The sequence below is a fragment of the Meles meles genome, chromosome 17, assembly GCF_922984935.1.
Source record: "Meles meles chromosome 17, mMelMel3.1 paternal haplotype, whole genome shotgun sequence".
Classification (NCBI taxonomy): Eukaryota; Metazoa; Chordata; class Mammalia; order Carnivora; family Mustelidae; genus Meles; species Meles meles.
Window position 1 is genome coordinate 2,186,633 of NC_060082.1, and position 27,742 is coordinate 2,214,374.

Below are 27,742 nucleotides of genomic sequence, written 5' to 3' on the forward strand. Positions count from 1 at the left end.
GCTTGGCTTTCCAAGCACATAGGATCTTCTTTTGGTCTCCAGCGTTCTGAAATTTCGTGACGGTGCCAGTCCAGTCTGTTTCTATCCATTTCTTTCTTTCTTTCTTTCTTTTTTTTTTTTTAAAGATTTTATTTATTTATTTGACAGAGAGAGATCACAAGCAGGCAGAGAGGCAGGCAGAGAGAGAGAGGAGGAAGCAGGCTCCCTGCAGAGCAGAGAGCCTGATGCGGGGCTCGATCCCAGGACCCTGAGATCATGACCTGAGCCGAAGGCAGCGGCTTAATCCACTGAGCCACCCAGGCGCCCCTGTTTCTATCCATTTCTTAGAGCGGCTGGGAGACCTTTCCGTCTGAAAACTCCTGTCCTTCGGGTCTGGGGAGTTTTCTGTAAACATTCCCTTGGTGCCACGTGGCTGGTTCAGTGGGTGGAGCATGTGACTCCAGATCTCAGGGCTGTGAGTTCAAGTCCCCTGTTAGGCACAGAGCTTACCTAAAAAGAAAATTCCTTTTTATTAGTTCCTCCCGTCTGTTTGTTTTTTCGTGTTCCTTTCTGTTCTCTGTTTCTGGAACTCTTATTACGCAGATGTTGGACTTTCTGGGATGTTCTCTGGCTTTCCTGTGTCATCCAACGCTCCTAGTGAGAATTTTATTTATACTTTTACATTTTTATGTCTCAGGAGCTCTATTATATTTTCTGCATGTTACCTTTTTTAGGGGGAGAGAATCTGAAGCAGACTCCACACCCAGCGTAGAGCCCAACACAGGGCTCCTTCTCAAATCTCTGAGGCCATGACCTGAGCCAAAATCACGAGTCGGATGCTTAATGGACTGAGCCACATGGGAGCTCCCGCATATGACTTTTTATGCTATTCTGTTTCGTTTCATGGATCCAGTATTTTCTCTTGTCTGTCTGGGAAAATGATTGATAGGATTTTTAAAGTTTTCTTCTTCCTGCACTTTCTCTATTTCCGGTTGTTGGCTTTGTCTCCGTCCCTCCTGTTGGAGACTTTCCTCAGCATGTAATCCTTGGTGCTGCTCCTGTTTGAGAGGGAGGGACCAAAAGGCCATCTTCTCCCTGTGGCCAAGAGCTTGCAGCTTAACTGGGAGCCTCACGGGTGGGCTTACGTGGCTGGAGAGCTGGTGGGGGATCCCTGATGCCGCACTCCATGATCGCTGCTCTCGGCTGAATAGGTTTTCCCCGTGTCTAGCCTGGAGGACAAAGGCCCGGTGGCCAGTCTTCTGGAAGAAACAGGCGGCGGTCTTCGTGTTCCCGTGCATACTGCTTTACTTCTCTTTTCTGTGCACTGCCTCTGCCCCGTGCCTGGTTTCTCCCCAACAGAAACCCTCTGAAGGAAAGGGAAAGGGGAAAAAAAACTTTGATTTTTTGGGGGGGTTGGGGAGAGACAAGTCTCCCCCCAGCATGGAGTGGGGGAGGGGATATAGGGAGCTGTTTCTTTTTTCTAAGATTTTATTTTACGGGAGCTCTGCACTGGGCACCAGGCTCAAACTCAACCCCCAGATCCAGACTCCCACGCCCCATGGACAGAGCAGCCGAGCGCCTCTGGATCTGTTTCTTTTTTCTTTCTTTCTTAAAGATTTTATTTACGTGATAGAGAGAGACACAGCGAGGAGGGAACACAAGCTGGGGGAGTGGGAGAGGGAGAAGCAGGCCTCCCGCCTGGCAGGGAGCCCGATGTGGGGATTGATCCCAGAACTCGGGGATCACGACCCGAGCTGAAGGCAGATGCCTAAGAACTGAGACACCAGGCGCCCCTGGATCTGTTTCTTCTTTTTTTTTTTTTAAGATTTTATTTATTTATTTGACAGAGAGAGATCACAAGCAGGCAGAGAGAGAGGAGGAAGCAGGCTCCCTGCCAAACAGAGAGCCTGATGTGGGACTCGATCCCAGGACCCTGAGATCATGACCTGAGCCGAAGGCAGCGGCTTAACCCACTGAGCCACTCAGGCGCCCTGTTTCTTCTTTTTAACCAGTCTTCACTTTCGTTCCCTTCCTCACTTGCAGAGGTCCTTGCTGCAGCACTCCGGAGCCTCTGGAGGCTTCCACAGATCAGACGGATCCTCACCGCTCCCAGGGCTGGCGTGGCTCTCAGCTCCCCAGGGCACGCCCCACCAGCCACTGCCTTCCCCCTGCCCAAGTCCGGCCGCGGGGTTCCTCTCCTCTCCCATCTTTGGGGGCTGAAATCTTTTCAAAATGATCTTTACTGCCTTGTCATAAATGGGCCCTTATTGACGGTTTAGCGGGATTTCAGGAGGGAACCAAATTAATCGTCTGTTCAATTCACTATGACTGAAGACTTTATTGTTGTAACCACTACTTCAGGATACGTAATAGAGGGACAGGCTACACATTTCTGAAGGTATAAAAAGACCCTGTGAGGGACGCCTGGGTGGCTCAGTGGGTTAAGCGGCTGCCTTCCGCTCAGGTCATGATCCCAGCGTCCTGGGATGGAGTCCCACATGGGGGTCCTTGCTTGGCAGGGAGCCTGCTTCTCCCTCTCCCTCTGCCTGCCTCTCTCTGTCTGCCTGTGCTCGCTCGCTCTCTCTCTGACAAATAAATAAATAAAATCTTAAAAAAAAAAGGCCCCGTGAGAAATAAATCTCCTTCCCATCCCTGCTATGAAATTTTATTATCAACTTGTTGCACGAAAACAACTTCTGGGGGCAGGGATATACCTAACAAGACGAATCATTAAGAGGGCCCAGAGAGAGGACCCAGCTCAGACAGGGCGCGGGGCTTGTCTTCCCTGCTGGGCAGCAAGACATGGACAGGAGCGACCGTCATCTTCCTCTGTTTTTTAGGTTCTAAATCATTTCACTGTGGGTTGACATCAGGTGCTTCTCGCAGAAGTCAGACAGGACCCCTTAATACTCTAGCCATGTCTTCCAAGACGAAACTTGAGATTCAGAAGTGTGACTGCCCAAAGTCACCGGAGAGCAGGCTTGGGAACTTCGAGCTGAAAAGCGGGTGTTGAAGTCAGCGTTGTGTGAAGCACCGCGGCTGCGAGGTTAGACTGGGAGGTCCTCGGTGCACCTGTGAGCACTTTCTTAAAAACCCAGCCTCGGGCCTCCTCCACACACCTGCCGAATAGGCATCTCTTAGGCTGGGGCTCAGAGATCTGCACTTTTAAGAGGCTTTCCCCGGATCTTAGGCACAGTAAAGTTTAAGAACGGGACGCAGGAAAGCCGCTCCCTGCATCCAGAGCCGGGAGCAGTCGGACGTGGGGAGGCCTCCTGGAGAAGGCGGCATCCGAGGTTGTCTATGCAGGCAGAGTGAGATCTCAGACACACGCACAGGGTGGGAGGAGGGATCGGGCATCTTGTCTGACGGACGATCCGCGGTCCCCCTTGGTGGCTGCCATCATCGCCGCCCCCCCGCAGAAGCCTTCCCATCTTCCTCTTGGGCCTCTTCCCCGAACCTCGACGGAGGCATCTGCGGGGCATCTGCTCTCGGGGAGCCCGGAGGTGGCGCGCACGAGGCGGGTCAGCCCGTGAAGGGCTCGCGCAGAGCTGGCGGCCGAGGCCGTGCAGCCACCGGCAGCCGGGCAGGGGCGCAGAGAGACGAAGAAGGGGAACAAAGCCGCGGGCGCACAGGTGCGCGGCAGCTGCGCACCCACGAGCTGCGACGGGGCGGACGCGAAGGTCGCACGACCACAAACGACAGGCCGCCGGCGGGTCAGCCGGACGCAGAGGGCGCGCGCCGGGCCGGGTGGGAGGCGGCGGCGCCGGGCTCAGGGATGCCTCCGCACCGCCCCCAAGCGCGCGGCAGGAGGAACTGAGCGCACCCAGCGGCTCTGCGCTCCACGTCTGCCCGACTGCGTCCCGGGCCGCTGCAGGGGGGCCCGGCGCCAGCTGAAGAGCCGGAGAGCCGGGTGTCCTCCTGGATGTGCGCCTTGGCCAGGGCGAGGGAGTCACCCCCTACCCTGGGGTCCCCTTGTGCAGCTCGCAGACGTGTGTCCTCAGGTCTGAAGTCCCGACTCTCTCTCACCCAGCCCCCACTCTCGTACACGTGTCTCGGGCCCGGCTCTTACTGGGGTGTTTTGTTCCAACTCCCGGCTTCAGGCGACTCGGGCCGCAGCTGTTCGTTCAGGGATCGCTTCCCCTTTAAGCGATTTTCCGCGTCCGCCACCTTCGCAGACTCCCTCTCCTTCCCGACAGCGCTTGCAGTTTCTACGAGCACTACAACTCCCACCAACCTTAGCGCCCAAGAGGCCGCCCTAGGGAACTTCAAGTACCGAAGTGCTCTCCTACCCATCTCCGCGACTACCGCGGTGACCGATGGGGCTTGTAGTTCCCTCGGGATCGCCAGAGGCCCAGAGAAACTACTCATCCCAGGAGTCCTCGCGTCAGAGGCGGATTTCCCTCCTGGCTCTCTGCGCGACCCTTAATCCTTCTTTGGACTCTAACTCCCGCCGTGCCTTGCGCTGATCTCCCGGCGGCGGAGAATGGAGTTGTGGCCAAAGTGTCCTCTGGGAGTTGTAGTTTGCGTGTCGGTGAGGGGAGGAGGAGGCGGAGTGACTCGGCGGCCATTAGCTGTGTGTAGTTGCCCGGGACTGGGCGCCTAAGTGAAGAGGGAAGCCTTACTCGGTGGAAATCTACCGTGGCCATGAGCTCCTGCCGCGGCTAGCCCCAGAGTACGGAGAAGGCGGGCTTTTCGGTGCCCCGCCCCGCCCAGTGGCGGGGCTCACTAGGCCTCCGGGGATCCCCGGTCTCAAGTAGGCCTCGTCCGCCGGCAAGGGCGCCCCAAAGGCGGGAGGCGCCATGTCGCTGGTTGCTTACGCCAGCAGCGATGAGAGTGAGCCGGATGAGGCCGAGCCGGAGCCGGAGGAGGAGGAGGCGGCGGCCCCTACGTCCGGGCCCACTTTGGGGGGCTTGTTCGCTTCTCTCCCCGCACCCAAGGGCCCGGCCTTGCTGCCTCCGCCCCCCCAGATGCTGGCCCCAGCCTTCCCCCCGCCGCTGCTGCTGCCCCCGCCCGCCGGGGACCCCCGGCTCCAGCCTCCGCCGCCCTTGCCCTTCGGCCTCGGAGGCTTCCCCCCGCCTCCGGGCGTGAGCCCGGCTGAGGCGGCGGGAGCTGGGGAGGGGCTGGGGCTGGGGCTGCCCTCGCCCCGCGGCCCGGGCCTCGGCCTGCCCCCCTCCATGGGCGGTGCCGGGCCCCCCCTGGGCCTTCCCAAGCCAAAGAAGAGGACGGAGCCCGTGAAGATCGCGGCGCCGGAGCTGCATCAGGGGGATGTGAGTGTCCGGGGAGGGCAGCCCGCACGGCGCCTCGGGCCGGGCCGGGCCGGGCGGGGGCGGGGCGGGCTGTGCGCGGGGCCTGGAGGTCCCGGGGCCGCGTCCCGTACGTGCGGCCGCTGCTGGCGGTCCGCGGGGCTCCGGCTGCCGCGGGAGCCGGCAGCGCGTCTGTCAACCCGGGGACCCGTTGGTGCGGTTTCTGCGGCTGGACCCGCCTGCGGAAGGGCCCCGTGCGGCCCCGGCCCCGTCCGGCCCCGGCGCGCGCATTCCCGGCCGCCGCGCTGCGTGCGGCTCCCCTGTGGCGTCTGCGCCGCGGCCCTCGCCGCTCCCCTGTCCTGGCGCAGCGCGAGGCCTGAGCGGGGAGAAGTGACGGAGGAGGCAGGGTTCCGCGCCCCGCGGACGTGGGGGCGCGCCCTGCCCCGGGCATCCCGCCCAGAAGCGGCCGGCCGGGAGGAAGAGGGGCGTGGCGGGCTCCGTGCTGCGGGGACGCGGGACCGGGCAGGACGCTCTGGCGTCTGCGGCCAGGCCGGTGCCGGTGTGCGGCCTCCCCCGGGAAGGACACAGTGCAGGTGAGGACGGGGGTCGCTGGTCTCCAGGCCCTGCCTCGGTTTCCCCATCTAGGCATGGCCACGCCCCATGAGCCGGGGCGCTTGGCCCTGTTTGCAGAAGAGGCGGCGGAGCTTACCTCGTTTTCTGCGCCTGGGAACGGGAAACAAGGCCTCTTCTGGGGCGGGCGCTTGGGAGAGAGGGAGACACGAGGCCCACGGCCGGCGGTTTAGGGTCTTGGCGAGTTCCTCCCGCTCTCTCTTCTGCAGAGTGAATTGGTCAGGCCTTCTGGCCCCCTCGGTGACCCTCGGAGAGAAGCTCCTCTCGCTCTTGCGTTCCTGCAGGCGCGCAGCTCTGTCTCGGGCCGGTTCCCTGCTCGTCTCCCGGTCCCTCAGCACCGTCCCCACACAGCCTGCCGTCCCCCGCCTCGCCTCCTCTGCAAGCCGGCTGCTCCGGGAGGACGCCCGGGCTGCCCTCAAGCCCCGAGGCCTCCCGTGGCGCCTTCCGCGTCTCCGTCCACGCGTGCGCCAGGCTCCCGAGGACAGGGCTCCCGCGCCTTCCAGCCCCGCTCGCTCAGACTGTCCCCGCGTGTCTTCTGAGCCGATGAGCTCGCGTGGACGTGGGAGGAGGTTCCGGAATCTCCCCCACCGTCTCGCTGCAGACTTTCTACCACGAGCTGTGTTATCGTCCCCGAGCCTGTCGTCTCTGTCTCTGGGATCGCCTGTCGCACCGCTGGAACGTGCTTGGGCCTTGATCTAACCTTGAGCAGAGAGAAGTGCCTGAGTAAGATAGAAACAAACGGGTTCGTGTCCTCGGGCTTCTTCTTTCCCTTCACGTTTCCCCGCACCACGTGGTGTCGGAGTAAGTGTGGGGGACGCGGTGCTGTGGGCTGCGCGGCCCTTTGTACCGTGACGGTGGGGGAGCTCGTGTCCAGGTCTACGAGCGCAGCCTTAGGAAGCGTGGCTGGGAGAGGTCCTCCAACCTTCCGTCCCGGCGGGCTCGGGGCGGTCGCTCCGAGGGCTCCCCAGTCTGCTCCTCTGTCAGCGGAGCTCACGAAAATTCCCGAGCGTGACAGTGACGCGGTCGTTAGAGAAAGCCAGATGCCAGCCCTCAGCCCCCATTCCCTCTTGTCGTCCTGCCTGAGTTGGTGGCGGTCTCCGAACGCGTGGTTCCCGTGGGGGGGTGGCCTCGGAGAGTTGGGGATGGCCACGTGGGGGCGGCCGTGGTCCCCTCCGGTTCTGAGCATTTCTGCGTCTAGGCTCTGTGTCCTGCACCCAGCCGGCTCCGAGTGCACGTTCGAGGAAAGGAAAGGTTTCCTTAAGTGACTTCCGCTCGGGGCTCGGCGTTGCAGCAGAGTTACTGACCCTGAACTCTAGTTTCTTCGCTCCTTCAGCGCGGAGCCGCTTGTCTGTGCCGGGAGCCGAGAGGACAGGGGTGACCGTGATCGGCTCTGCCCCCGAGGACCTCGCGGTCTGCTGGACGAGACTGCCGAGGAGGTAGACCTGAGGTCAGGTTGGGAGAGCTGCGCAAGAGCCGGCGCCGGGGGAGCACACCTGGCGGGCGCCGATCCTGTCTCCAAGTGGGGAGCCTTCCGGAGCGAGGAGGTGTCAGAACAGAGAGGAGATCATTGAGTCGGAGGGAGCCAGAGAGAGGGAGGTGCGGCGCCCAGGAGCCATCAGGTCGTGGGGCGCCGTTGCAGGGGCCCGGCGGCGAGAGGGCGACGGTGCTCGGGGCGCACCCGCTGTCAGTACAGCGCAGGAGCTGGAGCCGGGGAAGGGCGCGGAGGCCAGGGGTGCGGGCCGTGCGCGCCTCGCAAAGGCCTTTGTACGTGACCCTGGGGTGGGGAAGCACCCTTAAGGGCCTAGCAAGGGTTCCTTGGTCACAGAGTGGCCAAGACCTGCAGGGAGCAAGACGGGTGGGCGCAGCGTGAGAGAGAGTGCTGGCCCGGACGCAGGGGCGCAGGTCTGTTCGGGAGGCCGAAGTGGCCGGTCGGCGTAGGCTGTCCCTGCGATGGCCTGGGTGAAGGCCAGGTCTCAGGCTGGCCCCTGCCTTGTAGCTCAGTCAGCTGGGTGGGTGGTGGTGCCGTGTACCGCGGGAGGACAGGAACGGGACAGATGGGGTTCAGGTGCATTTACTTGGCCGCCGGTGTCCGAAGGCCCCTCGAACTAGCTTGACTAGTCACGCGTCGTACACGCACCGAGGGGCCTCGCGAAGGGGCTAGAGGCAGGCATCGGAGGTCTGTCGGGGACCCCCACAGCTCTCAACGTGTCTGATCTGTTTTTCTTTGTCTGCAGAGCGGGTTTTCTCTGCTCCTCAGCCTTCCTGCGGGGAACGACGGCCACCCACACCGCCGCCTTCTTGTTCTGTAATTCCTCCTAGCAAGCAGCCCAGGTGGGGCCACGCACTCCGTCCCGAGTCTGGTTTTCCACGAGCGCCCGCACTCGCTCTGCTCTGGGCCGGCTCCCCGGCCAGCCGCAGTGGGGACAGGCAGTGCCCCGTTCTTTGTCCCGGTCAGCTGTCCAGTTGCGTGAGGAAGTAGGAGTGACCGTGGAATGGGGGTCGCCGCGCCTCTGCCCTTCTTATCTCCGTGGTGTGGCCTTGCTCCGGGCTCAGGTCGATTGGTGATTTTGCGGACGTAGGGGATGCAGACTTCTCCCGTCAGGGCACGGAAGGTCAGCATTAGAGAAGTCAGTTTGCTGTCGGAGTTCTCGGTCTCAGGACATGCGTTCCAGAGCGAACACGTTTCGGGGTTATCTGGCTCCGTCCTACCCGTGTTTTCAGATCGTTTACCCGGATTGTGGGAAATTGGCAGCTGTGAGATGGGAGGTTTTGTTCGTTTTGGTCATTTCTGTTATGCAAGGAAGTAAGCGTCCACTGCAGCGGAGAGAGCACAGCCTCAGCCCTCGGTCGGGAGGGAAGGAGCACACACGTCCATGGGGGCACCTGCCCAGGGGCCGGGACTCTCAGCCCAGCATCGCCCCTCGTTTACGGACTGGGGAGTCGAGAGAACAGAGATGGGTCTGAAATCCCGCTTTGGCAGACCGCAGGCCTGTTTGCTTCCGTCGTCACGTCTGTGGCGGAGAGAGCCGCGAGCAGCCCCGGGCGTGGGATGTGGCGGTGGGCGGACAAGGCGCCGCTCTCCCCGCAGGGCACGGGTCTGCGCCGGATCCCGGAGGCGGAAGAGGGAGACGAGTTGATGGATCTGACTGATTGGGATAATAGCAGCGAGGAGTGGACCAGTGATTCGGGTTTGGAGCCCGGGGGGGGGGGGGGTCTCTGCCTGGGCCTTCATTTCCTCCTTGGCTCCTGGCCCTGGCAGCTAGTGATTGCCGTTTCGGAGAGGGAGTCTGTCCGAAGCAGAGCCCAGGGAGATAAGAGGGAGGCTGCCCCGGGGAGGGAGGCTTCCATAGATTAGCAGATCCCAGCGGGCTCTGCTTAATGGAAAATGTCTGTTTCCGTTTGCTCAGCAGTCTCAGTCGTGTGTCTTGTCACTCTTGGCAGCTGGGGCGGAGAGGATGGTGGTGGCCATGGAGGCTCCGGGCTCTTAGGAGGCCAAGGAAGGAACCGATGACTTATTTCCAAGGCACGACCAGTCTGTGCCTCTGAAGCCCAGGAGGACCCGCTCTGGGTGGGCCCCGGTGCTCTGGGGTCCCAGACGTCACCCCGTCTCCGGGTCTGACCACAGAGCGCCGCTCAGCCCGCCCTTGGCTGGTCGTCAGCACTCCAGGGTTCGACTCCAGGGCTCTCGCTGGACAGCCTCCTGTGGGGACAGTTGGGCAGTCCCTCAGAGAGTTACTTAGAGTTTCTCTGTAATGCAGCGGTTTCTTTTTTTTAAATTAAAAAAACTTTCTCTAAGTGAGCTCCATACTCCATGTGGGGCTCGAGCTCACAACCCTGAGATACCGACTGAGCCGGCCGGGTGCCCCTCCAGTCCGGCAGCTTGCGTCCCAGGTGAGAAGAGCTGAGAGCAGGACTCAGGGACACCTGCATACCTGCGTCCCCAGAAGCGCCGTCCCTGGTGTCCAAGCACATGTGAGCGGATGAGCAGCACGCGGCGGGCCGCCGTGCAGCCCGAGCAAGGGAGGAGACGCCGGCCCGTGTACAGCGAGCGCTCAGGGAAGCCCGCCGGCCGCAGACGGGCACGTGCTGCAGGGCCCCCTTGTGCGAGGCTCCCCACGGTGTGTGCGTTCACAGGCACAGAGTGGGGAGGAGCAGTGCCCGGGGGCTGGAGGGCAGGGAGAGGGCCACGATGGCTGTGGTTTGGGAGGAACAGACTTAACTGTTTGGGATGATGGAAAGTTCCAGCAATGGACGGTGGTGACGGTGGTTCAGCCCGCTGAGTGCACATGGTGCTTCCCAGTTGCACATTTCATGTCGTGTGTGTTTCGCTGTGATAAAGGAGAAGGTCCGGTGGGCTTCTGTCCCTGTCCCTGCCCAGGAAGTTCTCCTTGCGTCTAAATGAGATGTGCACTGGGGCTGAGCCCGTCACCTCCAACAGGGTCTCCGGGAAGCCAAGTGGACGTTCCTCCGCAGGGTTCCGAGGGGAGGCCCCAGGCCACTAGGGGCCCATGTGCCTCGCCCCCTCCGTGCTTTGGCGCACTGCGCGCCAGAAATGGGTTTTCTTCGTTGCTCTCCTTCTGTTAGTGCCTCCCACAGCCTCGAGGGCTTCACGCGGCCTCTGAGCCTCCGCCGCGGGTCCAGGAGCTCTGTGTGGCCACCGCCTCTAGGGCAGAGGTGGTGCGAGTTCACGTGAGGGGCAGGGGCAGTGTTCCTCCGTCCGCGCCCCCAGGCCCCCTGGACTTGCCCCACAGCCCCGAAGTGGGCCCGGATGTCCCCGAGGCCTGTTTGTCAACCCTCAGAGGCAGAGACTCTGCTCTGTCCCTCCCCAGAGATGGATAGCCGGGGGTTTACGGGGTTCGGGGCTCAGAGCACTTGGATTCCAACTCGGGTGCCGTGTTTCAGGGGCTCTGCCGTAGACTGGGCGCATTGCGAGATGACTTTTAAGGCAGTTCGGTGGGTTAGGACCCGGTGTTCTGAGATGGGGTGGTCATGAGAGCCCGTCGCAGCTCCCCGAGTCCAGGAGCAGCAGGCCGCTCCTGCAGGCCGTGCAGGCACACAGAGAACCTGGAGCCCAAGGCCAACAGCGCCATGGAAGCAGCGTGAGCCCTTGGAGGGAGAAGCGGCGCTTCCTCGGCGTGGCCCGAGCCGCCGGCTCTGTCCCACGGCCAGTCAGCCTCACGGGGCCTCGTTCTGTTCGTCACGTATCTGAGGAACGAGAATGTGCTTGTACGGTTCTATGGACGTCGTCGTCTTAAACTTGGCTAAAATTTGTTTTTGTTTTTAAAGATTTTATTCATTTATGACAGAATCACAAGTAGGCAGAGAGGCAGGCAGAGAGAGAAGGGGAAGCAGGCTCCCTCCCGAGCAGAGAGCCCGATGCGGGGCTCGATCCCAGGACCCTGAGATCATGACCTGAGCCGAAGGCAGCGGCTTAACCCACTGAGCCACCAGGTGCTCTTAAAATTTGTTTCTGGATCGTCGCAGCGGGAGCTGTTGTGTGAAGTGTGGGAGTTCAGTTGTGTCCCGGGGTCTGCGGGCGGGGACGAGGCTTCGTGGGCAGAAGGGGGGGGCGTGGTCAGGGGTCTGCGAGGCCTGGAAGCTGGAGACGGAGAGAACAGGTCAAAACGTGAGGGGTTGGGGGCTTCGGGTTGTTCCTTTGAGTGTAACATCTTGCAGGCCAGAGAGACTGAGAGTCCCTGAACTCTGCCTAGAATTTTAATTACGTCCCTCTTCGTGGCCAGTAGCGCGTGCAGTCTTGGCTGGGACGTGTGTGTCCTTTCCAGCAGGCTCGGGGGAGGGGGCAGAGAAGCAGCAGAGCCGAGACTCAGACTCGTGCTCCTGGTGCGTCCCGCGGGGTCTCCGGGGCGCTCGGGCCGGGCTGCCAGCCGGGCGTGGTGTCTCTGCAGAGGCGCAGGGCCCGGTCCCACCGAGTTCTGGCTGCCATGGAAGCTCGCCAGGCCTCCCCTCCGGGCCCTCAGAACTGAGGCGATGACGTCTGCCGGCAGGTGTTGCCGGGAGGACTAAGGGAAGCGTAGGCAGTTGCCTACCCCTGGATGACCGTGTCCTTTCCTCAGCCCCTACGTAAGTGCCCCGGCAGGCTCCCCGTGCAGGTGTCGCCAACGTGCGCAGTGAGCAGTGAGCGGCGGACATCGTTGCTCACAGACGCCCGCGAGGCAGTCTTGAACTAGACGGTGGGAAAGCAAGGATATGTATGAGCGAGAAAGATGGGACGTTCAGGGGCGCCCTGGGGGCTCAGTCGGTTGAGCGTCCAACCCTTGGCTCTCCGTTTCAGCTCAGGTCATGATCTCAGGGTCCTAAGATCCAGCCCTGGGTCAGGCTTCATGGTGAGCGCGGAGTCTGCTTGAGACTCTCCCTCCCTCTGCCCCTCCCCGCCCCGATGGCATGTGTGCTCTCTCCCAAATACATCTTTTTAAAAGTTAAAAAAAAAAGGACAGAAAAAATGTCACCTTCACAGAGCCGGGAAGATTCTTGGGAGCTCGGCGTCAGGAAGCCCCGGGCGCAGACAGCAGAGGGCCCGGGGCTGAGGTGGAGATGCAGGACGGGTGCTGGGCGAGGCCCCCACGTGGAAGAAGGGAACGTGGGACCAGCAGGTCTTTTGAGGGGATGTTTGAGCCGCGCTTGACGTCCTCATGTTTGTTTGTTTACTGAGAGAACCTAAAGCAGGCTTGGTGCTCTGTGATGAGCTCCACAGGGGTGGGGGCGGATGTCGACCCTGAGATCACGACCGGAGCTGAAATCAAGAACGAAGCTTCGCCGACTGCGCTCCCCGGTGCCCCTTGATGTCCTGTGTCTTACCGCCTTCTTTGCGGTTACTGGGGTGCTTGTTCTTCTTACTGGACCGAAAGTTCCTTGAGGGAAGGGACTTCTGTGTCACCGCACACACACAAAGTCCTGGAGGCCCCTGGGGATGAGCGGTCTGCGGCTCTCCCTGCTCCAGGCCCGCCCTCGTGCCCCTGCAGCCTTGCCTGTAACGCAGCCCAGCGCAGCCGTCGGGAAGTTCTGTATGGAGCACCGTGTCTCGCCTAGAGTAGGTTCTCGGCTGCTGTGAGGTCCTTGTAGCCCAAGAGCCCAGGAAGGAACTGGTGGGCTAGGAGGGTCTCCTGAGGAAGGCGGGGGGGGGGTTGAGTTCTTGCAGAAGCTTGGAGATGAGCGGGTCTCAGAGGCCCGTTACGCGCAGATGCCTAAACCAAGGGCCCCGGGCACAGATGGAAGGCTTTCAGGGTTCCTGGCTTGGGGGTTAGGATTAATGTTTTAAAAACCCGAGTGGTAGAGCTTGCTGTTCGTACGCCTGACCCCCTTCTGATGGTTGGGGTGCGCAGGAGCTGGCGCTGGGCGGCGCGTGCGGGTTGGTGCGAGAGCTCGAGCTGGGAGCGGTCCCGTGAGCCAGAGGGCTGGACGAGGGGCCGCCTGTCTCGCCCCAGGCGCTCACCATCCCCACTGGCCTGCCTTCTTCCTGGACACGAACAACTCTGTCTGGCAGACAGTAGATCATAGTTGGAGAATGGATTTCTCCAACGGCTTTGACCTTTAATGCCGCGCAGAAGAGTAGTTAACACACCGCTGGCTCCCGCCGGAGGCCGCCGGCCGCGTGGTTATGGAGTCTGGGTGAGCCGTTCCGGAAGTGAGGCTGAGCCGAGGGCGACCGCGGGTCGAATCCCATTCATCTTCTCGTGGACAGATTTACAAGGAGAAGAACGGGCAGAGCCTTTTCTTCCCACCAAGTCTACATGGGAGGAAAGAGTTCTCCTTTGACGGGATAAAAACTGATGGTGTGAAGGTTGTGCCACGGGTCTGGGGCAGGAGAATGAGTGGCCTGGGGAGTTGGGCACATCCCCTGCGTCTGACGTCAGGGGCAGGAGAGGAGCTCTGCCCTCGGGGGGGTGCTCGGTGGGGCAGGGACAAGATGGGGGGACCCTCGCGCGGCCTTCCTCCCACGGCCCTCACCTGACCCGGCTGCTTCCTCCGCTGCCCTCTCGCAGGAGGGCCTTACTCCATTTCTTTTTCTCTTAGTCAGATTCCGAGGAAGACGAGCCCTCCAAGAAGAAAACCGTCCTTCAGGTAAGCTTCGCGGCGTGGCGGAGGCCGCCTCTTCCTGCCCGCGCTGCTTGCCGAGAGCGGGAGCTGTGATGCCCGGCGCATGCCCCAGCGCACTTAGGGCAGGTGCGAGGACGGGAGGACCGGCCGTTTCTGGGTGGTTTTTCTGGGCGACTCCCGCCCCTGTGCTCTCTGCCCGCCCCTCAAGGCTGCCCGGCAGGCACAGGCAGGGCGGAGGACCTGGAAACCAGGGGTGGCCGTGTGTTTCCGCTCCAGGGATCGTGTCGGGAGGCAGAGTAGGAAACAGATGGGTCAGAACCATGGGAGGGAACATCTGTGTTTTAAAATTCTCCATCTTCTCCCCGTCTCACTTTTAACCTGGAGAACAAACGCGTAACGAGCATCTCCTGCGTACGGGGCACTGTTCTGCGCGTTGTACCAGCATTTGCTTGAGCGAGTCCTCCGAGGCCCGGGGTCGTCATCACCCCGACATCCTACCTGGGGCACCCGGGAGCGGAAGGAGCTTGCCGGGCTCAGCGGGCGAGTGGGGCAGGGTGGGGGGGTCTGACTCACGGGCTCACCGTGGAGTCCGAGCCCGTCCCTGCTGCACTGGGTTCCGGCTCCGGAGCTGTGACCCGAAGTCCGCACCAGACCGTGCCGGGAGGTGACCTCTCTGCTCCCCCTTGTCCCCGTGCCTCGATTCCGGCCCCCGGGAGTTTTTCCTGTTCTGCCCCGTACTCGGGGCCTCGAGTGCTCTCTGCGCTCACGGACCACATGTCTGCAGAAGAACAAATGCTGGACTGGTCTCGGCTCTCAGGATGTCGCCTCTGGACTCAGGTGCACGATGCGGAGGCTGCCCCTTCCCTGAGGCCGCCAAGGTGTCGGTCCACCGCTGGGACGGCTGGCGGCCCAGTCACGTGGGAGGGAGAAAGGGCACCGGGGTGAGGGTGAGCTTGTGGCCCTGCTTACAGGGGGCGATGGGGGAGGAGTCACCGCACACGCGGGCAGCTGAGGCTGCTGGAGGCCAGCTCTCCGTTACCAGGATGGCTTCCTGGAGGAGGCGGGTGGGCAGCTCTAGCCATGGGAGGACATGGGCTCAGAAGGCCTCGGGAGTCAAGAGCAGCCTTGCCAGCGCGTGGTGGGGGGTGGGGGGTGGGTAGAGAACTCGGCTGGGGGCCGAGTGGGGACCCAGCGCCGCAGGGGGCTGTGGCTGTGACCCCAGATGTCTGAGGCAGACGCCTCAGGGTCGCCTGAGCAGGCACTCCACGTGGCCTGTCGGCCCCGTGCCTACACGCTCTGGTCTGCGGTCTTCCAGGACCCACAGCAGGGAGGGGGCCCGCTTGCGGGATGAGCCCTGCTGCCTGCCTGACTCCCAAGCCCCATTTCACTTGCCCCGGGCGCTGGTTGGCCAAGGGGCTGAGAAATCCTGGCCTTCCGGGACAGGGGCTTGGTGACCTTACCCACTCTCCCTCCTTCCCTCCCTTCGTTCCTCCCTTTCACCCTTCCTTCCTTTCTTAGGTATTATTTATTTATTTGAGAGGGAGAAAGAGCAAGCACGAGCAGAGGAGAGGGGCAGAGGGAGAGGGAGAACAGACTCCCTGCTGAACAGGGAATCTGATGCGGGACTCGATCCCAGGACCCTGAGATTATGACCGCTTAACCAACTGAGCCCCCCAGGCGCCCCTCCATTCTCCTTTTTCAGACGGACACCTCGGTCTGCTCTGCACCTAGACCAGCCTGGCCCTGCAGCATGCAGAGAGCAGAATCAGAGATTTTTATGGGTGGTAGGAGCTGTGGATGGGCGGAGCCCGTCAGCTTTCAGATTGAGAAGTTCAGTGCTTGGCGGGGCGTAGCTGAATATGCCACATCTATAGGGCTGTCCTTGGGCAGGGAGAGGACTTGGGGCAACAGGAACGGGTATCTTTTGGACAGAGCCTTGGTTTTGACTTTGAGTAGCAGTCGAAAGGAAGCAGAGGGTTCCTATGTTAAGAGGAGCCTTCAAGGCATGGAGAGAGACAGAGCAGTCGCTGGAGAGAGCCCGGGGCTGCTGGGGAGGAAGAATGACGTGGGATAAGAGCACCGCCTCGGAGCCGCTGAACTCCAGGAAGCAAACGGAGGGCTGAGGGCTGAGGGCTGTTGAGGGCTGTCAGAGGGGTGAGGGTGGAGGGATGGGGAAACTGGGCGGGGCATCTGAAGTAAGGAGCATGGGGGTGTTGTATGCAATGGACGAATCACTAAATTCTACTTCTAAAGCCAATAGTACAGTATATGTTAATTAAATTGAATTTAAATAAAAACTTAAAAAGAAAAAGAGCGTCACATTTGCCCAAAACACAGAATCAGGGAAGGCTATGTGGCAGAGGGCTGCGGAAGGAGCCGAGGAGACCAGGGACGGCATCTCGCCTTGGGAGGAACAGCCGGTGGAAGGGCCCCGGCTGGGAGAGTCAGCCCCGTTGGGTGCGCCAAGTGGGCAGAGGAGAGAAGGAAGCCAGGGCTGGCAGGATTGTGGGCCGGGGTGCCCGTCTAGTTCTCGCTCTTGATGCGGGTAATACAGATCCCGAGATCTCACTCGTCTCCTGTCTTTCCTCTTTCCCCGAACCTGCGCTCACCAGGGATCCGGCGAGGGGACGGGTCTGTCTGCCCTGCTTCCCCAACCTAAAAACCTGACCGTGAAAGAGACTAACAGGTTGCTCCTCCCCCACGCCTTCTCCCGGAGACCCGCGGACGGCTCGTCCGACGCCAAGCCCTCCAGACAGGCTTCCAAGACCAAGCCCTCTCCCGTCGCCTCTGTCGTGGGCGCCACGACCACCACTCCGTCGCCCTCTGCCATCAAGGCTGCCGCCAAGAGTGCCGCCCTGCAGGTGACGAAGCAGATCACGCAGGAGGAGGACGACAGTGACGAGGAGGTGGCCCCCGAGAACTTTTTCTCCCTCCCTGACAAGGCTGAGCCGCCTGGAGTGGAGCCGTACCCGTACCCCGTCCCCACCGTCCCTGAAGAGCCGCCTCCAGGCACAGAACTAGAGCCGGCCTTCCAGGACGATGCGGCCAATGCGCCGCTGGAGTTCAAGATGGCGGCGGGCTCCAGTGGGGCCCCGTGGGCGCCGACGCCCGGGGACGATTACGGCTACAGCCAGTTCGCCACGTACGGCGACGCCAATGCCGCTGGTGCTTATTATCAGGTGGGTAGAGGCCCGGCGCGCCGGAGCGGGGCAGCCTCCGTGCTGTCGCTGTGGCTGGATTTCGGTCTTCTGGCGTCTTGGTTTTCCTGCACACGTGGGGCCTCAAACGTGCCACCTTTGTCCGGAACCGCATGCGCCTAAAACTGCCCGAGTCGCCAAGGCTGGCGGAACCGGTACCTCGGTTCCCAGCACCGGCCCTCATCGTAGGAGCCGGCGAGCGGGCAGGGAGGAGGCGGAAGACAGCGGCCTCCGGTCTGGGAGATCCAGGGTGGCCTCGCGGGTGGGGGTGGCGGGGATGCACGCGCTGGAGTGGGTGACCGAGAGCAGGGACAGGAGAGGACGGGCTGAGGGCCGGGGCATCTGGAGAGTCGACACAGCAGGGAAGAGGGAGAAGGGAGGACGCGGAAGACCGGGCCCTGGAAGGTCGGACGGGTAGGGACGCCCGCCCTGGGGAGCCAGCGGGCTGGCATTTGTGTTGTGAGAGAGAGGGGGGCCCGGGGGCAGTTTGGGCTTTGAATCACATGCTGCGTGAGTCCGAGCAGCTCCCTCGTGCGAGGGGCTTAAGAGCGGTGGCCTGCTCTCGCCAGGCCGTCCCGTCCATGTAGCGCAGTGCCTGGGACAGCAAATGCCGGGTAATGACTTTGGGTCAAAGTGCCCTTTGGCGGAGCTGCTCGGCATTGCCATGGGTGGCGTGGGAGTGAGTGTGCCCGGCCGCTCGCCAGTGGGTTTAGGAGACTCCTGGCCGCAGGGCGCCCTGGCTGGAGGGGGTTCTCGGCGGGAGGGGGCTGGCCGCGGGGCTGCTGGTGGAGCAGGGGCAGCTGGTGGTGGTTTTCCGAGACTGAAGTCCCTTGGGACCCCTGCGATTGTGAACCGCCAGTGTTCATCTTCAGCCTGGGCATGGGTAGGGACCCATCATGGGTGGGCTTTGGGGGGACCCTGTTCTTCTCTTTTTTAGGATTTTATTCATCTGACGGCACAAGCAGATAGGGCAGCAGAGGGATAGGGAGAAGCAGGCTTCCCGCTGAGCAGGGAGCCCAACATGAGGGCTTTTTCCCAGCACCCCAGGATCATGATCTGAGCCAGAAGCAGACACTTAACGGACTGAGACAACCAGGCGCCCCAACAATTTCTAAATATTTCCTAAGTGTTTGCTGTTGAGCCTCGATGTGTCCTGTAGGTGGATCAGGGACCGTGTATCTCCCTTCAACATTGTTAGAAGGAAGGAGGAGGAAGATAAGAGTGTTTTGACCTCTTTAGCCAAAAAAAAAAAAAAAGCCATTTAAAATGAATAACAGGCATTCGGAATCCATTTATAAGCTGCACGAGGCAGTCTGTGCACACGAGAGCACGTTACGTTTGCTCCGTGCCCTGCGGTTGCATGTCTCTGTGTGAGCGCTCTGGATTTTCATGTATTTTCTTGGTCTGTATTAAACCTTGGTTTCCATTTAGCTCCCCAGAAAGTAAATGTTCTTAGAGGGTCATTTTTGGAGCTAGGGGCAAAAGGGGAAGAATTGGGAGAAAGTATGACAGGAAGGGCGCCTCTCCCGGTGTCCCCCGGGGGCTCGCCCTGCCTGCACCCCTTTTCCTCTGGGACCCGCAGCACCTGTGGGGCTCAGGCTGGTCCTCAGATTCCAGAGCTAAGTGTGTGGTAACATACCTGGCTTGTTCCCTGCCTTGTTGTAAATTCTGCACCGCCCTGTGATCACTGATCTTGTTTCCTGTTTTCGTGCAAAGAAACATTGTGTCAGACACAGTGTTAGTCTCAGGCCTACGGTAGGTAATTCGAGTTCTGTGCTACATCTGCGCCCTCCCGGCCATAGGCCGGCGGTGGCCTTGCGGCCAGAGGCCCCAAGTAAGACTGGAAGCGGGAATGCTGTGCCCTCACACCACTCCCCCTGCTCATGGGGAGCTTGTCTCTGCCTCAGGAGTGAGAGGAGGCTGAGGGGAGCCGGGGGCGGGGCTGAGGCTGAGGGGCGGGGCCGGAGGCGGGGCCAAGGGCAGTGTGGCTTAAGGGCTGGGAATCACCTCCTGAGGGAGCGGGGTGTGAACTGAAGCGGGAAAGAGGGTCTTTATTTCCTGTCACCCTTCCCGGAACTGTGTCCCCTGTCTGGGTAGTGCGGATTGCTCTTGAGTCAAGGGTGGGTCTTGGGGATCCTTGGGCTCGGCGGCTTGAACTGGTGGGCTTGAGGGCTCCCGGGAGGGGTCTGCTCCGTCCCCCCGTCTCAGTTGGTGTGTTTTGTCCCCTCTCGGCTGCAGGATTATTACAGTGGTGGCTACTATCCTGCACAGGACCCGGCCCTGGTCCCCCCCCAGGAAATCGCCCCAGATGCCTCCTTCATCGATGACGAGGCAGTAAGTTAACGCACTAGTGACCAGCTCTGACCCATGGACACCAGGTTTCAAATCTGAAACTAAAGAGAAAACAGGGGTTTTAGCTGTGTGGAATCTTGCTTCGCTGTGGCGGCTCGTAACCGGGAAACTCCAACGTGGTGGCTGAAGTCAGGGCAGCTCGCTTTTTCGCTCCTCGAAGAAGGCGCGAGGCGGTCTGGCCCTCCTGACGGTCAGTCTGCTGGCCCTGCTTGTGGCCTCCGTCCTTCCGGCCAGCGATAGCCGCTAATGCGGCCTGGGGAGAGCGCCGGAGGAAGGGCTCTCTCCCTCGCGGTTTAGGAAACCTCCCCAAGGTTCCTCGTTGACTAGAATCTCGTCCCCCGTGGCCACGTGTGGTTGCGGGGGCCGGGTGGGCTGAATTTGGGTGGGGGTGGTGGGTGCCTATCCGGAATGTGGCGCTCACTTGCCTCAAACAATAAGTGGGGAGTGGATTTGGGGCGGGAACAGCGCCCACCCCCGTGAATAAGGCCTGTGTCCCGCTCTTGGGTGCCCCGCTGCTGAGCTCCCTAACTCTGCACCAGGAGAGACGAAAACCCGTCCCGCACCATTAGGCTGTGTTGATGGGTAAAGGATTGTTCTCTCTGGAGGGAGGTCGTGGCCCATTAGGAGGGGCTGGAGGAATCCAGGTGCTACGTCTTTCCATACAGGTTCTTAGTCTTTCCATACAGGTTCTTAGTCTTTCCATACAGGTTGTTAGGCAAAACAGTCGTCTGCTCACCTTTTCACAGAAGGGTGTCGGTTCCTCTGCATTTTTCTTCCTGCGGTTGATGGGTTCATCCCCCAGTCCCCTGCTGGTGAATCCCCAGCAAGTCCCAGAGTTGGCCTCTTTGTCCTCCACCTGGGAGGCACCAGAAGGCTCATCCTGTGGCGAAAGTTAGTTTTTTTGTGGGCGGAATGCCCCTCCAAGCCTCACTGATAATGCTCAGACTGGGAGCTGGGTTCCACTCAAGTCTCTGAGTGTTCTGTTTTGTTTTTCCTTAAAATTTTTTTTTTATTCATTTTAAGAGGGAGAGAGAACGAGTGGTGGGGAGGGGCAGAGGGAGAGGGAGAAGCAGACTGCCCACTGAGCATAGAGCCGGGCCTGGGGCTCAGTCCCAGGTCCCCAAGATCATGACCTGAGCCGAAGGCAGACACTCAACAGATGGGGTCCCCCAGGCGCCTTGAGTGCTTCTCACTGGAGTCCTCACCCACACTGCTTTCCAGGCGCATCTTTGGGTGGTCTTGGTGTGATCTGCATTTTTGGTGAGGGAAAAGAGAGAGTAGCAGTCTCCCAGAAAATTTGCCAGGCCTTTCTTGTGGGGCTCCCTCTCCCCGTCTCCCTCTCTGGGTCCGCTCTGGTGTGGTATCTGCTGACTTTTGTGAGACCAAACCAATGAGAAGGAGCAGACATTTGAAAACCAGGTTTTAGAGGAGAAATCCTAGGATTTTTGTGTTTTTTTTAGCTTGAATTCTTTTTTAATTTTTTTGGTTTTTTTGTTTTTAAAGATTTTATTTATTTATTTGACAGACAGAGATCACAAGTGCGCAGAGCAGCAGGCAGAGAGACGGGGGGAAGGCAGGCTCCCTGCTGAGCAGAGAAACCGACGTGGGGTTTGACCCAGCACCCTGAAATCATGACCTGAGCCAAAGGCAGAGGCTTAACCCACTGAACCACCCAGGCGCCCCCTTTGTTTTGTTTTTTTTAAAAGATTTTATCTATTTGACAGAGATCACAAGTAGGCAGAGAGGCAGGCAGAGAGAGGGGGTAAGCAGGCTCCCCACTGAGCAGAGAAACCGTCGTGGGGCTCGATCCCAGGACCCCGAGATCATGACCTGAGCCGAAGGCAGAGGCTTAACCCACTGAGCCACCCAGGCGCCCCTAGCCTGAATTCTTCTTTTGAAAACTGTATACAGTCCTTTTCAATAGATACAGTGTATTTGTATTTTGCGTACAGATTCTTAGCAGTCATCCCCTGCACTCATGTTTGGAAGTGCTGCCCGGGACTCCCTTTCCCTGAGGGCAGGGGAGCTTCGGAGCAGCTGCCTTTCATCTGGAATCAGGGGAGCTTGGTGGTGGTGGGGCGAAAGGGGACATTATACTGGGAGGGGTCAGGGAGTTGGGGGCGCAGAGGAGCGGGGAGTCACAAGACCATCTGGAAATTCTGGATCACTAGTGACATCCCAATTTCTCACCCAGAGCCTCTACTCCTGCTTTCTTTGTCCTTTGCAGTTTAAGCGGCTACAGGGCAAGAGGAACCGAGGGAGGGAGGAGGTCAACTTTGTGGAGATCAAAGGTGATGACCAGCTCAGTGGGGCCCAGCAGTGGATGACCAAGTCATTGACAGAAGAGAAGACCATGAAGTCATTCAGCAAAGTAAGTGGGAAGGTCTGTTGCGTGGCCCCAAAGCAAAATCTGGGCCTAGCCCTGTCCTGACCCCACACCCGATCGTTACCGCGCAGCACCTGTCAGGCGCGCCTGCTGCCCGTGTTGTGGGGTGTGCTCGCGCCTCGCGGAAGCCGCCTCTGCCTTCCAGAGCTTTGCAGCCCTCTGCTTCCCATCTGGACGGCGGAGCCTGGTTGCTGAGAGTGAGCAGGGGGGCGGGGACCGCCGTTGCCCATCCTGCCCTTAGGAAGAGCTTTGACGTGTTGCGGCTGCTTCCTTGGCTGGCCGGAGCTGGCGGCCGCTCTGCCCTCTGCCGACAGTCGGATCCTTCCTCCGTGCTGTTGAGCTGGAGCCTGGCTCAGCACATCCTGGAGGTGTGGGCATAACAGCAGAGTCCCGGGGGCTCAGCTTCTGCATGCGCAACCCCTCCTTTCCGCTCGCTCTGTTTATCGTAGCCAGCTGTGGCTTTCAGATGCTTTATTCCTCACGCGTCCCATGCCGCGCTCCTGCCTTCCCTGTGATGAACTCCTCTCCACCTAGTAGCTGAGTACAGCAAGTGTGGACATTAATGAGGCTGCCACAGCAGGGGGGAATGTGGGGAAGCCCTGGATTTGAGCCCAGCACCAGCAAGGCCAAGGTCGGGCATCTCACTCCCTTCTCATCCCCCTGACTTTCTCTGCTTTGTTCTGTGGCCACAGATGGCCGTCCAGGCCCCAGCCGTTTGTTTTAACTGAATGCTGGCGGTCATACAGGACAGAGCAAAGGATTGTGGTTAGATCAGCACAGATCTATCACTGTTTCCTGGAAAAACCACTTAGGAGAGCACGATCTCCTGACTATGGGTCGAGAAGCATCATTGCATGGTAACGGCGCTCACCGCGGGCCGGGGTTGGTTCGCCTTGGCCGTCTTTGACGGTCATGTTAAGTGATGTTGCGTAGCAGCAGGGAATCGGAGTTCGCGCTTTCCCCAGGTCCAGGTTCTCTTTGCACCATCTTATTGTATTAGAGCTAGATTTTGTAAGAAGAAGGAAAAGATACGGTTCCTATCCTTGAGGCGTTTCCAGTGGAGCTGGGAGAGAGACATCAGGACACTCGAGTGTTGATGAGGGATGACAGGCTGCTGAGGACACTCCAGAGAGGAGTGCTGGGAGCTGGTGTGGCTGATTAGGAAGCTTCTGGTCTGAGACCGCTCTGGCGGAGGGCAGGAAGACTGCAGGACCAGTACAGACTTGGACAGGAAAGCCTTTGCATCAGGGCTCGGTGAGGCCTTCAGTGCCGTTCTGGGTGGAGGCTGGAAGCCTGGAGACAGGTGGGGTGACGGTGGAGATTCGAACTGCGGGGCTGGCGTGCACACTGCCGGGAGGAGGGAAGAGATGAGTCGGGCGGTGGGGGAGATGGGCAGGCTTGCGAGAGGGCCTGGCGGGCCGGAGGTCACTCGTGGCCTTAAACTGCTGTGGGTTTAGACCTCCTGCAGGCACTGTAACTCGAGTGTCTGCCGGGGGCAGAGCCCGGCTCCTTGCTGGGCTGGGAACACTCGGTCCCGACGCCGGCATTTCCAGTCCCGCGGGAGTATCAGCGGTTCCAGGCGGGTCTGCTAAGTCTGGGTGTTTTGCGTAATGGCCTTAATAACAGTAACTGTTTCATGAGTGTACAGACGTAAAAACAGCCCCAAGCAGACTTTTCTCCCCCAGGATTTGGGCTGTGTGGTTGGTTTCTCAGCCCCCAGCCTTCTGGCACCTCTGGCTGGGCACGTGCGATACTTCTCCTTTTTCCCTGTGGCTTAATGATTGTGTTTTCTTCCCTCGCAGAAGAAAGGTGAGCAGCCGACAGGCCAGCAGCGGCGGAAGCACCAGATCACGTACCTGATCCATCAGGTGAGAGGCTGGGGGGCCCCCCCGGCCTGAGGCCTGTGGGGCCCTGTAACCTGGGCCAGTGCCGGCCAGACCGGGCCAGTGCCAGCCAGACCCGGCCAGACCCAGCACGGGCCTACTGCCGCCTGGCCCAGGGCGGGTTCTCCACGTGGCCACCAGGGGGCGATGAGTCCTTTAGAATGACCCACTGGGCTCCTGCCTCACTTCCCCCAAGACTCAGAGGCGAGGGCCTGGAGTGATTGAGACACGGGAACGCGAAGCAGAGGGCAGCAAAGTGGTTTCTCATATGGTTCTTTTAAAGAGATTAGTTTATCAAAAATAAATAAGTAAATATGGGGCGCCTGGGTGGCTCAGTGGGTTAAAGCCTCTGCCTTCGGCTCAGGTCATGATCGCAGGGTCCTGGGATCGAGCCCCGCATCGGGCTCTCTGCTCAGCGGGGAGCCTGCTTCTCCCTCTCTCTCTGCCTGCCTCTCTGCCTGCTTGTGATCTCTGTCTGTCAAGTAAATAAATAAAATTAAAAAAAATAAAACACAATCTCTATAAAAAAATAAAGTAAGTAAATAGCAAGCTTATTTAGGGATTTAAGAAACTATTTTAAAGGAAAAGGTTGGTTTATCTGCTTTTAGCAAACTCTCCATCTGATAAGGAGGTTGGTTTTGGTTTAAGATTTTATTTACTTATTTGAGAGAGCGAGCATGTGAGCAAGCACACCAGCGAGGGGAGAGGCAGACGGGGAGAATCCAGGCCGACTCGTGCTCAGCACAGAGCCTGACCCGGGGTTGATCCCACGACCTTGAGATCATGATCTGACCCGAAACCAAGAGTGGGACGCTTAACCGACGGAGCCCCCAAGGCGCCCCAGGAGGCTTGTATTCTCGCGCTTCTGTGGGAAGAAATACCAACACAAGTAGTTAACACAGATAATCCAGAAATGTCTTTTGGAATTAGAATGTTACTTACCGGATAGGACCCAGCAACTCTGAAGTCCTCATTTAGTCATTAGACATGTTTCTGAGGCCCCGCTGGCAGTGTGCTGTCCCGGCCCTTTCCTGGGGGCCCACGTGCTGCCCGCAGGTTTCAGTGGGGAACCCGTTTCCATTGTTCCCCTCATGGTTTCACCTTCCTTTTCAGGGACCCTCTGTGTCCTTACCCCGTCTCGTTTTTGGTAGGGAAAGGATTTGAGGCTAGGAACTTCTTTCCGACCCAAGCTCTCAATCCCTGCCCTCTTCCGGGGGAGGTGAGCCGGCGTCCGTTACTCTCGTGGGGTGGGATCAACAAGCCCTTCTCTAGGGCAGTGCGTGTTCACTCCCCGAGTGCCATGCTGAGGTCCGCGGAGGAAGGTCTCCGTTCCGTACCCTCCAGGCGGTTTACCACAGCTCCGGGTTGTACTGGAAAGTGGTGTGACTTTCTCAGGTCCCACATCCACTCAGCACAGCAGCAAAACCGCATCCCCCAGCGTAGCTGTGGCGGGGCTGGCGTCCAGTGTGGCCCTGTCCGCACCTTGGAGCCGACCTCCCCGTTCCTCCCCCACTGTCCACGGCCCTCCCCTGTGCTCTCCCTCCTCCCTGTCCTCCTTGGCTGGCTGGTCAGCGTCCCAGGCGCCGGGTCTGTCTTGCTTTCCGATGTGCCCTCCAACTCGCCTTTGCCCGCATTCCTGAGGGATTCGGTTTAATTTCAGCGGATGAGGTCCAGGATTATTTCTTTAAAAGTTATTTTATATTGGGGTGCCTGTGTGGCTCAGGGGGTTAAGCCTCTGCCTTCGGCTCAGGTCATGATCTCAGGGTCTTAACTGAGCCCCGCATCGGGCTCTCTGCTCAGCGGGGAGCCTGCTTACCCCCCTTCTCTCTGCCTGCCTCTCTGCCTACTTGTGATCTCTGTCTGTCAAATAAATAAATAAAATCTTTTAAAAAATTATTTTACATTTATTTATTTACTTTTAAAGATTTTATTTATTTGAGAGAGAGAGAGCATGAGTGTGTGTGAGCGCAAGCGGGGAATCAGCAGAGAGGGAGAGGCAGGCTCCCCGCTGAGCAGGGAGCCCGATGCGGGACTCGATCCCAGGACCCCAGGATCATGACCTGAGCCGAGGGCAGATCCTTCACCGACTGAGCCCCCCAGGCGCCCCTATTTTATTTTTAAGTCATCTGTACACCCCACATGGGGCTTGAACTCGTGACCCTGAGATCAGGAGCGGCCTGCTCCTCTGATGGAGCCAGCAGGCGCCCTCGGACCAGGATGTTCTCGAGTTCTTCGTCTGCTTCAGCCCTTCAGGCCCCAGGGAGATGCTCTCCGCTCCCCAAAGAGCCGTTTCTTCTCTGCCTTCCCAGGGTCTTCCCTTTCTGCTAACTAAGAGACAGTGAACTGTCTTGGGGGCTTTGCTCTTTCCCTGTGCCTGCTCCGGGGGAGGAAGATGTTAGGTGGGAAGCCCGCAGAGGCGAGAGGGAGGCCCCTCGGCACCCCAGTCGGCTCAGCGCGCCCGTGTCCCTCGCCACAGGCTAAGGAGCGGGAGCTGGAGCTGAAGAACACGTGGTCGGAGAACAAGCTTAGCCGCCGGCAGACCCAGGCAAAGTACGGGTTCTAGGGCTCCGGACCTGCTGCCCAGCGCCCGGCCTCACCTCGGGGACCCTGCTGCTCCAAGCCCAGGCTCTGTCCCTGAGGCCCCGGCCCTCGCCTCTGCGAGAATGAACACATTTGATAGATTTTTCTTAACACAAGTTAGAAAATTCAGCTCCTCGGCCTCGGAGCGAGCAGAGACTGGAGCGACGCTTCCGATGGGGCTCTGAGCTCCTGGACGGGCGCGCGGCTCCCTGGTGGGGGTGATGAAACGGGGAGCCCCTCCCTCCACTTTCTTTCTTTCTTTTTTTTTTTTTTTTTTAAACCAGGGGTGTCTGTTGAAATAAAACATTCAGTCTGACAGACTTTGCTTGCCCTAAGCCCTTTCCTACTTTCTAGTGTGGTTTCGTTTTTTCCATTCTGGATCTTTCTCCCTTGTTTGCTGGTTCTGGATCTGACGTTACCCTTGTGCAGCGCACCCTCTGAACCGTCACGAGCTGCCTCAGCGATCTCTCTGCCTTTTCCTCTGTGCCCACCTAAGCTGCGTTCACGGCCACTGAAGACCCTGGGAATTACATGTACGAGTTTGTGTGGGGCAGAGGCCTGTGGTCCCAGATCTGGAAAGTATTGCTGGTCTCAGTGTCTCTGAAGATGAGAGGAGGTCAGAGACGTTCTTCCCGAGACGAGAGTTGTCAGCAAATTCAGTCCAACAGCAGAAGTGGCCAGTGTCTGTCCCTGAAGAGGATGCGTGTTCACACTGGCTGCGCTTGGCCTTGACTGGTTTTGGAAGCCTTGCGGAGGGCCTTGGGGCCAGACGGATCTCCTTGGAGACTTCTGCATCCCGACCTTTGTGCTGGAGAGGGAGGGGACAGCAGGGTCACGGCCTCAGTTCGTGTTTCTGCACCGGGGTGCCCGCCAGCAGCACGGGGTTCCGGCGGAGGTGGTGGTAGGGTGCAGGACATGCAGGCCCCGGTCCGGGAACCGCGCGGGTCCTTGTACACACCGCCGTGGAGCGTGTTGTCGAGGGCACCGGGGCTCCAGCAGGGCTGTGCCCTGGCGGCTTCCTGTTCCCTCCGTGAGGATGTTGGCGGAGTCCTGTGAAGTGCCTGGTACCCGGCCCCGGGCGGGGAGCTGACGGGACTCAGCAGCTCGCCTCCAGCTGCTGCCCGCTTCTGCACAGGGAAGCGCCAGGAGGAAGGCCGGACAGCCCTGGTGACAGACAGAAGGTTCCAGCCACGGGGGCAGCTGGAAGCCAGTGGCGCGGGGACCTGGGGCTGGGAGGGAGGTTGCAGGAGGGCTCTTGCCGGCCCCGTCGTGTGGGCCGGGTACGTCTTGGAGTCTGTTTCTCATTAAGTACACGGGAGGCTCTCGTCACTTACAGGAAAACCACCCACTTATCTGAAATCTGACCCACTTCGGGTTGGAGCCAGACAGGGCTCCGGCATCCCGCAGGGACACCGGGGCTGCAGTGGTCCAAATCCG

General features: G+C 59.9%; 1 protein-coding gene across 1 annotated transcript; it reads left to right on the top strand.

Annotated features, from left to right (window-relative positions):
• The first annotated feature begins 4,524 nt into the window (after positions 1-4,524).
• On the top strand, positions 4,525-26,626 carry PRCC (proline rich mitotic checkpoint control factor). The gene is made up of 7 exons (XM_045982758.1): positions 4,525-5,246; positions 13,884-13,931; positions 16,520-17,086; positions 19,343-19,438; positions 21,684-21,827; positions 23,645-23,710; positions 26,202-26,626. Exons 1-7 carry the CDS (start codon positions 4,779-4,781, stop codon positions 26,286-26,288), a joined length of 1,476 nt encoding a protein of 491 aa, XP_045838714.1. The 5' UTR covers positions 4,525-4,778; the 3' UTR covers positions 26,289-26,626.
• The last annotated feature ends 1,116 nt before the right edge of the window (positions 26,627-27,742 follow it).

Coding starts and splice junctions, on each gene's coding strand:
- PRCC (XM_045982758.1), top strand. CDS start 4,779: ATGTCGCTGGTTGCTTACGCCAGCAGCGATGAGAGTGAGCCGGATGAG. Junction 5,247..13,883: donor CGGAGCTGCATCAGGGGGAT/GTGAGTGTCCGG, acceptor TTTTTCTCTTAG/TCAGATTCCGAGGAAGACGA. Junction 21,828..23,644: donor CCATGAAGTCATTCAGCAAA/GTAAGTGGGAAG, acceptor CTTCCCTCGCAG/AAGAAAGGTGAGCAGCCGAC.